Here is an 8,881-nt window from a genome sequence, read left to right as displayed (position 1 = left end):
CACTCGTATGAAAGCTGAAGATCTCACCTTTCTAACGCGCCTACATACTTCATTGTAGTTATATCGAGTCACCTGTTATAAGCTGAAGAACATTTTTTTCTCATTTTTTATTCAGTTTTTACAGTTTTTCGTGATTTTCTCGACAAATCCTTAAGATAGTTACATCATCGACCACTGTACGAGCTACGAGCTGTAGAAATGGGTAAAAACGTGAATTGGGTTTCACGTTTTTTGGGTTTTCAAGTGCAAAAAATACACAATTACATAATTATAAAAAGTGTTTAGATATAATTTTGTTTATTAACTACAACATTCTTACATATACGTTCAGATATAAATGTAATAATCAGTTAATAATAATTCCACTAAAATAACACGAATTTACAAGTACATTCGATAATAGAGTAAATGGTGGTTTAGAAAAATAGTTAATTTTTCTTTTGAGACTAATTTAAATCATTTAAAAATATACTATAAGTCTTAAATAATAGTCAAATTAAGTTCTAGTTGTATTATATTGTATATGCAAGATTTGCATCATCAGTGAGAACGATTTGTTATAATTAAACTATATAAACTCTAAATATGCACAGTGCAACTAAAGTTAAATACATCTTTAAATATCACCTTACATATCACACATTATTTATATTTAAATGCAAATATAATTATATACTTTTGCACTTAATCGCATACCAGTTCTCACCTAGTTTTCAATGAATAAAATTATTTGCATAAAATATTACTTATACTTCTTATATGTCATTTCTTACCAATTACAATATATAAAATAAACAAGTTGTTCATTGTTGAGCATTTGTATACTAAAATAATTAATACGTAAATTAAAAAAAAACAATTTGCTTCTTAAAAAAAAGTGTAAATATAGATTCCTTAAATATATTTCTAGTTTCGATGATTATATCTCCATATGAATAAATGTGTATACATTATAATACTACAGTTGCGTTACGCAAATAGTACTGAGTCACCTGTCCGATAGTGCTTGGACGTGCGTTGTTTAACTTTCGCGATCTGTCAAATATCAAGTACCCATAGAATGCCCGACGTTCGTGTGTTCGTAAAAACTTACGAAAACAACATTGTTTACCTTTAATACTAATAAGAAAGGAACTCGTCACACAATATTAATAGGTACTTAATACATAAAGCAAAAAAGAATTAATGAAAATTAGTTAATAATAGTTTCTACAATTATTGTGCCTGTTTCATTCAGACAAAACACTTACTATGTTTGATTGTCATGGAGCTGATGATATAAAAAAAAAAGGATAAATAAGTAATCGCATCACTTGGAGGTGTTTAAATTTGACTTACCGTCGCTCCAATTCTGGACAGATATCTGTTGCGTATATGAAAATCAGAGTTCGTCTGTAAAAAATCATTGGATTCCTCCATCGAATTGGAAACCCCCGCCGCCAACAGTTTCTCACTCTCTAATATACTGGCAGCCCTATTAAAAAAACAAATATGTTAGTTATTACCGAATTATACATTTACAGTGGAACCTCGCTTAACGAGTTTAATCCAAAATTTTCGGATTTGCGAGGTGTTCGTTAAGCGAGGATCCACTGTACTTATAAAAACTTACAATAATTCTTGCTGATGTTGTTCCCGTTTCGATGGCGACATATTTAACAAACCTCCTCTGGAAGAATCCACCAACCAGACGGCAATAATTGCTAACAGTGAGACTAAAAACGAATGCATTTAGTAAGTAATTTTTGAATACGTTATTTAACATTTACCTGTTAAACAAGAACAGAAGAATATTTCCATCCACCAATAACCGTAAGTGTCGACAATGTATCCAATTAATATCGATATAACTGCTAAACCCAAATTTTGTACCGCTTGACATCTACAGTCATCATTGTATTAAGCATTAAATCCATAAATAAACATGTACAATAGTCGGTTAAGTAAGTTAAGTTACTTTCAATTCAATTACTTACATTCCATAGGCAGTGCCTAATTGATGCTCCGGAATTATCAAGGCTACCAATGGCCACAGCCCACTAGCTAGCAACGAATACGATAATCCCATAAATGACTGAAAGAAACAATTTTTTAAATTACTTTTTTTTTCAATTATTCGATTCTTGTTCAATTACTGACCATTCCGATATAAGGATTCAATGTGGAAAAAGTAAGTAGTGAATGTGAAGCAATAGTGGCCAGGATGGAAATGAAAACGTAAAGGACATTCCTCCCGGTTTTGTCTACTAAGAAACCTAAAATCGGGGACGCAAAAGCTGATATTAAGTAGATGATGCTGTTCACTGTATTCGCATCTACCTCAGGCCATTTTTCTTTGAAAAATCCCCTGAAAAAAGAACATAACTTAATTATTCATATAATCAATGATTTTTTTTCTTAAAATCATACTGTCCATTAGCAATGAATGGGAAAATTGCTACATAATATGCGACGCAAACCACACTCAATAACCAAAACGTGATTGGAAATTCTGTGACAACGCTAAGTTTAACTACTTCGCCTGTAGAATGTTCATTTCTCCTTAAAATTCTGTCAGCTCTCTTATCCAAACATCCCAAAATCATTGAGCAAACCATCGAAATCAAGCATGTTCCTGTAGCTGAAACGCATTTAATTTAAACATTATTAGTAATAGGTAATACGATCAAACTTACAAATGAACAAAACAATTCCGAGACATTGAAATCCAAGATAATAATCGTCAACGAAGTCGTAAATTGGTTTAACAACCCAGAAATTGACTGTGCTGCCAATCCTGGCAAGGCTCAGTTGAAGTCCAAAAACCATGTTCAGTTCCTTTCCTTTAAACCAAAGGACAGCATAGCTATTTTGAGCAACAGCCAATGATTCACCTCCAATACTAAAAACAAAGCTTTGTAAAGAAATATGTCTTTATTTGATGTAGGAAAATTACCCAAATAGAAATCGTCCTGCAGCCATTATCCAAAATGTATTAAAGAATGCACCAGCAGCAAACAGAAGTTGCCCCATCAATGTAATGAGCATGAAAATGTTTGTACCTAATCTTATTCCAAAAACCCTAAAAATACAACAACCTTGAATGATTCAATCATTTATACATGTATGTATTCCTGTACCTGTCTATAAGGTATCCACCTACAAAGCATAACACAACATTTGGCCATGAGTACAAAGAATATAGTAAATTAAATTTTGTATCAGATAAGCCTAAATCTTTCTCAAATTCAGACTTCAATGCTGCTGGGTTATCATAACAGAAATATGAACCTAAAAATTACAGAGATAATATTACTGAAGTCTTCCTGGTAAACATAATGTAAAAGTTCAAAGTGCAACACAACAAACACAACTGTGTGTGTGTGCATTATGCAAACAGTCATTTGCAATTATTACTTACCAAATCCTAAGAAGCACATGAAAAAGAGTGCAATGAATCTGTGGCAAGTTCCTCTAGGGTCATAACAAGAATAATAACAACCACGATTTTGGGACTCTTCATCTTGATCCTGATTCTCTACAGTAGAATTAGCCTCTTGGATATTACCACCACCTTCCATCCTTCTTATTTCAATTAATACACTTCAATATAATTTGGATTAAAGACAACTTTTCCTTCTTCTCCTTCACAAAACTTCCAATTAAGTTGTGCACCTCACAGTCAGTGATCAACAGTCAAACTTATGCTGATTTCTTTGTTCTTCTGGCACCCTATGACATCAAGTCAGCTGTGTAACAAAACAAAACACGACGCCCCCTAACTGAGCATGAATGTAAACAAAATTTGTATCTACAAATCTTATCAATTCACAAACATACGCGGAGCGATTTGATATGTTTCATCATGCAAGGAACTTATTCCTTTGTGATTGTTATGCTTATAATTTTACGTCACAAATTAGCTGCGCTTCCACCACTTATTACACACTCAACGAGTCATTATCTACAGTAACAAAACATACATTTTATGCTTTGTAATTATTTGCCTTGTTAAGAATACAAATTTAAATAAACGAAATATAGATAATGTATAGCAATTAATTAGCAAATTAGCAAATAATTTTCAACTGCTTGTGAATTTAGTTGCCTAAAAGCGAAATACATTTAGAATTGTTATGAAAAGGTTAGCATATGTGTTGTGTTGTATTTTATTCTAAATATATTAAGTTGAGGGCACAATGAATAACGAAGACTTGCAGTTCAAGTCTGGAAATCCAGGTGCTGTAAAACATGGCAATTTCATTAACTATTATCAATTCCATCCTCCAGAGAACAGAATAAATTTGTTACCAGACGATATTTGGAATATAGGGAATGTCGTAGATAATAGTTTTGTAGCGTTGGATATTGGATGCAATGCTGGTGTAAATTAGATCTAAATTAATATTGGAATTAAGTTAAATAATTTTATTTTTTTTTTAGGATTTAACAGCATCCCTTAAACAGTTTCTTGACAAAGCAACAAAACGTAACTGCGTTATATTGGGTGTAGATATAGACAACACTTTAATTGATAGAGCAAATGAGAAAAATAACACAAATGAATTGACTTTCAAATGCTTAGATGTTACAAGAATCAAAGAAAGAGATGAACTGTTTAAAAGTTACTTAAGTAAATATAATAGATCCAAATTTGATGGAGTGTTTTGTTTCTCCACTACTATGTGGATACATTTGAATCACGGAGATCTTGGTTTAACAACATTCCTTAATGACATCTCACAGTTAGGTGAATATTTACTGATTGAACCTCAGCCTTGGAAATGTTACAGATCTGCACTAAAAAGATTGAAGTCTTACAAAACTATATTCAAAGAGTATGAGAACTTGAAGATGAGAACTGATGTTGAGGAGAAAATTGAAGATATATTAATGCGTACAGGAAGGAGAAAGGTTTGGGAATCTGAAAGAACAAAATGGGATAGAAAGCTGTTATGTTTTAATTAATTCTTTTTTCCAATAACATCTGAAAATACACAAAATAATAAAAATGTTTAACCTATATATCATTTCCACACACATACAAAAAAAATAATAATCTATGAGGTTACTTCCTCACTAGCTGAATCAAATTCCAATTTGACTTCCTCATGTAAACCTTCGACATCAACCTCAGATTCTCCAGCGTTCAGCATGTTTAAGGTAACTTCGCTCTTGATAATTTGAGGTTGGGAGACTTGCACTGTTGTGTTCATCTGCCTCACAGGAAAGCCGGCATCTTCAAATGCCTTCTTTTTCAAAGCTGTTCTTATCTGTGACCTGAAATTGGTTTCCATTTAGTTGAGCATTTCATTTGCATGAAGAAATTGCGATTATGCACTTACACTGTTCGTAACTTAATATGTTCACTGATCTCATTCAGACCATCTGAGAAATTCTTAACACATGCTCGCAACATCTCAATTTCTTCATCTGTCCACTTTCTAGAGTAACGTAACTATTAAATTAAGATTGAGTTATAGTATGTTTTCTCACCCTGCTGGTGACTCTGCATTCGGATGCAGTTGCATTGTTAGATCTCCAAGTTTGTTGAAAGCAGCTCCTGCGGCTGTGAATATTTCACCAACCTAATTACAAAAGTCTATAGTATAATGCTTACAGTGTAAATAATAAATGTTACCTTGCTCGCGCTACTCATCTTTAACAATTTTAAATTACTTTATTTTGATAATCAAACCAATCAGATGGTGCTAACAAAAAACAACAATGAAGCTAGTAATCAATTGGAATTAACTCGACCCAAACTGAAAGTTCTGTTACAGTTTCACCAATGCATCAAACTTCAACTAATTTATAGAACAATTACGAATATTTGAATTAAATATATAACACATATAATAAATGAAATAAAAAGTCTTAGTTCATCTTTATTTAATAATTATTTTGTATTATAATTTACTAAATATTACAAAAAAAGGTTTCTATATTAAGCCTGTAACATTTTAAATTCAATATATAGAGGTCACTACATGTCTCTAAATAGCATAAAGTTACGTTCAAAAGTATTGTTAAAGTTTAAAATGTGATTTGTTTTTGTATTAAGTTTTGGTTTTGTAATTCTTAAACGTTAAAAAATACTTCTAACTTATAAACATTATTAATAATGATATCATTAGTCTTCTTAATACTGTTTGAAAATATGTCTCGCTTAACGAGCGACGTTTCGCATAACAAGTGACGGTGAGAAGTCCCGGATTGCGCGCCTTCTACATCATTTTCAAACACATATCATGTGTATTATTGAATATGTTTCACTATACGAGTAAAAATCCGGAAATTTTGGATTAAACTCGTTAAGCGAGGTTCCACTGTATAATTAATGCTTGCGTAATGTAATAAGGATTTAGTAATAATATAGGAAATTGAATGTATTTTTACATTTATTTAAATAGCTATGCGTAAAATGCAAACACAATTGTTAGTAACTTGTAACTGCCGTAATTAAACATAATTTTCTGCAATTAAAATTTGAATATTTGCTATAGGGAGTAGAAGCAAGTAACGGAGAAACGATTAATTACGTACAATATTTAACAGAACTAAACGATTACAATACACATGATATATAATTATAATGTGTTTGTTTTTATTTTCGTTTCGTACGATTCGCGAGATCTGTCCCCGACCTAATTTTGCATCGGACCTTGTAATTGATGCACAAACACACAGATATTCAGACATATAAAGCGATACACCTAACCCAGTTATACTTGACCTAAGTTAATACCGAATTGCACATTACGGTTGTCGTCCATTTGAACTTCCATAAGCAGTCACAACCTTTTCGTGCATTTTTTTTGAAATATTTACAATTTTTAATAACACACCTATGTGAAGACCATGATCTATTTCATTGCACTTATTTTCTTTCTCAGCTCGTTTTTCTCTCGATTTATTTTCCTTCGACAATTTCAATTGGCTATTTCGCAACTATCACTTGCAATGAGATCATTTGATACGCATATGCTTTGCATACATTAAAATAACTGATTCCAAATGGAACAATAATGCATCGACAATACACAATGAATATGCAGAAAATGTCCTTACAACTTACACTTCGCACTTTACCATTTTTAATTGCACTAGCTCTAATTAATTAATTCTATTAATAGTTACAAATTACTAGTAAACTAATCTTTCTTCGAATATGCAATAGTACATTAATTTGAGCAACAAGTGAACAATATATTATTCAATTTGAAAATACTTTGGCGCGTTTCATTCAAGATGCGCAACATTTTCATTCCATCTTCTAGTGGCGGGAAATTGGTGCGACCTTCATGTTTACAGTATTAAATTAAAAATAAAACAGAGATGCAGGCGTTTTTGAAATCCGGAAAAATTGCCGGGAACGGAGATAAAAAAGCTGGTACTTCATCTGGAAAACCGCCGAAGACAAAACGGGCAGTCCCGTGGGTCGAGAAATAGTGAGTTGTTTCAACTTAACCTAAAAAGCTTATTGTTGAAATTTAAACTTTTAGCCGACCCAAAACCGTCGACGAAGTCGTCGAGCAAAATGAAGCGGTGTCAGTGCTGCAGCAGTGCATATCTGGTGCGAATTTTCCCAATTTACTATTCTATGGCCCTCCTGGAACTGGTAAGACCAGTACCATTCTGGCAGCAGCTCGTCAGCTGTTTGGAGACATATACAGAGATAGGATCCTGGAATTGAATGCCTCCGATGAGAGGGGCATCCAGATCATCCGTGACAAGGTGAAAACTTTTGCACAGTTGACAGCGAGTGGCACAAGACCTGAGTATGCATCATGTTGTTGTTTCTTCACTCATTTGTGTCTGATTCTATTGTTTTTTTATTTATTCCAGTGGTAAACCTTGTCCTCCATATAAAATTATTATACTTGATGAGGCAGACTCCATGACTCATTCAGCTCAGGCTGCTCTTCGGCGTACAATGGAGAAAGAGAGTAAAACCACCAGATTCTGTTTGATTTGCAACTACGTTTCGCGCATAATAGATCCATTAACATCGAGATGCACTAAATTTCGTTTCAAACCGTTAAAATTGGAGAGGATCTCTGAACGGTACTATCAATCGTCTAATATATTTTAATATGCTAAAACTGTAATTACAGGCTGGAGTTTATTTGCAAAGAAGAGAATGTCAAGTTTGATGAAGAAAGTTTGAAAGCGCTAGTCGATACGAGCGGGGGCGATATGAGAAGAGCTATAACTTGTCTGCAAAGTTGCGCTAAGCTGAGAGGCTCAGATGATCTAATTAAAATCGAGGATGTTTACGAAGTTACCGGAGTAATAAACTATCCAACATATCTATTATTTGTTACTAATATTACAAATCTTAGGTTGTCCCAAGTAAATGGCTTGATCAATTCGTCGCTGTGTGCAAGAAGGGCGATTACGATGGACTTAGTAACTTCTTGAACACTATGATGTACGAGGCGTACTCGGGCCTACAGATGTTGGAACAACTAAATGAAATTGTAGTGCATTCAGACTTATTTAACGATAAACAAAAAGGCTTTATCGGAGCTAAATTAGGGGTAATTATTTCAAAATGTGAATCTTAACTTATTGTACTTGCTATTATTATTTCAGCTCGTTGGCTACAGATTACAAGACGGTGGTTCCGAGTATCTCCAGTTGCTGGACATTGGATGCACTTTAATGTCCGCATTTAAATTGATTTAAGTCAATTTTATTGTTACTTTTTTATTTAATTATTAAAATATTTTTGTATTGCTTTTCCTTCTATATCCATAACTTAATATAACACCTACGACGTCCTCTTTTTAGAACATAATTGCATGTATTTTAAAGTAAATCAACTACATGTAGGCAGACAGAAATAAGTAGGACGATCATGTGTTTTAAACGGTGAAATAATTGTTTTTGGACTTAA

The 8,881-nt window shown here is 32.9% G+C and overlaps 4 protein-coding genes across 4 annotated transcripts; 2 read left to right on the top strand and 2 right to left on the bottom strand.

The window, feature by feature from the left end:
• Positions 1-330: 330 nt before the first annotated feature.
• LOC108557834 (major facilitator superfamily domain-containing protein 1-like) lies at positions 331-3,927 on the bottom strand. The gene is made up of 12 exons (XM_017914516.1): positions 3,401-3,927; positions 3,120-3,270; positions 2,936-3,061; positions 2,676-2,881; positions 2,410-2,620; positions 2,140-2,347; positions 1,977-2,074; positions 1,770-1,882; positions 1,613-1,715; positions 1,339-1,474; positions 1,251-1,270; positions 331-1,158 (listed from the first exon to the last, which is right to left on the bottom strand). The coding sequence occupies exons 1-12, from the start codon at positions 3,558-3,560 to the stop codon at positions 1,149-1,151; spliced, it is 1,542 nt and encodes a 513-aa protein (XP_017770005.1). The 5' UTR covers positions 3,561-3,927; the 3' UTR covers positions 331-1,148.
• Positions 3,928-4,082: 155 nt separating this feature from the next.
• Positions 4,083-4,994, top strand: LOC108557791 (probable RNA methyltransferase CG11342). Its single transcript, XM_017914455.1, has 2 exons — positions 4,083-4,364; positions 4,423-4,994. The coding sequence occupies exons 1-2, from the start codon at positions 4,179-4,181 to the stop codon at positions 4,945-4,947; spliced, it is 711 nt and encodes a 236-aa protein (XP_017769944.1). The 5' UTR covers positions 4,083-4,178; the 3' UTR covers positions 4,948-4,994.
• On the bottom strand, positions 4,978-5,764 carry LOC108557800 (chromatin complexes subunit BAP18). The gene is made up of 4 exons (XM_017914466.1): positions 5,621-5,764; positions 5,476-5,567; positions 5,325-5,423; positions 4,978-5,259 (listed from the first exon to the last, which is right to left on the bottom strand). The coding sequence occupies exons 1-4, from the start codon at positions 5,636-5,638 to the stop codon at positions 5,040-5,042; spliced, it is 429 nt and encodes a 142-aa protein (XP_017769955.1). The 5' UTR covers positions 5,639-5,764; the 3' UTR covers positions 4,978-5,039.
• A 1,303-nt stretch (positions 5,765-7,067) lies between these two features.
• LOC108557774 (replication factor C subunit 4) lies at positions 7,068-8,670 on the top strand. The gene is made up of 6 exons (XM_017914432.1): positions 7,068-7,430; positions 7,485-7,760; positions 7,828-8,046; positions 8,097-8,271; positions 8,325-8,522; positions 8,578-8,670. The coding sequence occupies exons 1-6, from the start codon at positions 7,318-7,320 to the stop codon at positions 8,668-8,670; spliced, it is 1,074 nt and encodes a 357-aa protein (XP_017769921.1). The 5' UTR covers positions 7,068-7,317.
• The last annotated feature ends 211 nt before the right edge of the window (positions 8,671-8,881 follow it).

The sequence above is a fragment of the Nicrophorus vespilloides genome, unplaced genomic scaffold (assembly GCF_001412225.1).
Source record: "Nicrophorus vespilloides isolate i.1.1-1 unplaced genomic scaffold, Nicve_v1.0, whole genome shotgun sequence".
NCBI lineage: Eukaryota > Metazoa > Arthropoda > Insecta > Coleoptera > Silphidae > Nicrophorus > Nicrophorus vespilloides.
The sequence above is the reverse complement of the archived record's forward strand: the minus strand, read 5'-3'. Positions and strand labels throughout refer to the sequence as shown.

Excerpts from the sequence above, each read along its gene's own strand:
- LOC108557774 (XM_017914432.1), top strand. The coding sequence starts at position 7,318 with ATGCAGGCGTTTTTGAAATCCGGAAAAATTGCCGGGAACGGAGATAAA. Across the intron at positions 8,047-8,096 it reads TTGGAGAGGATCTCTGAACG|GCTGGAGTTTATTTGCAAAG; the intron begins GTACTATCAATC and ends CTGTAATTACAG. Across the intron at positions 8,523-8,577 it reads TTATCGGAGCTAAATTAGGG|CTCGTTGGCTACAGATTACA; the intron begins GTAATTATTTCA and ends TTATTATTTCAG.
- LOC108557834 (XM_017914516.1), bottom strand. The coding sequence starts at position 3,560 with ATGGAAGGTGGTGGTAATATCCAAGAGGCTAATTCTACTGTAGAGAAT. Across the intron at positions 2,075-2,139 it reads TGAATCCTTATATCGGAATG|TCATTTATGGGATTATCGTA; the intron begins GTCAGTAATTGA and ends TGTTTCTTTCAG. Across the intron at positions 1,716-1,769 it reads CTTCTGTTCTTGTTTAACAG|TCTCACTGTTAGCAATTATT; the intron begins GTAAATGTTAAA and ends ATTCGTTTTTAG.
- LOC108557800 (XM_017914466.1), bottom strand. Across the intron at positions 5,424-5,475 it reads AATGCAGAGTCACCAGCAGG|AAAGTGGACAGATGAAGAAA; the intron begins GTGAGAAAACAT and ends ACGTTACTCTAG. Across the intron at positions 5,260-5,324 it reads CATATTAAGTTACGAACAGT|GTCACAGATAAGAACAGCTT; the intron begins GTAAGTGCATAA and ends AACCAATTTCAG.
- LOC108557791 (XM_017914455.1), top strand. The coding sequence starts at position 4,179 with ATGAATAACGAAGACTTGCAGTTCAAGTCTGGAAATCCAGGTGCTGTA. Across the intron at positions 4,365-4,422 it reads ATATTGGATGCAATGCTGGT|GATTTAACAGCATCCCTTAA; the intron begins GTAAATTAGATC and ends TTTTTTTTTTAG.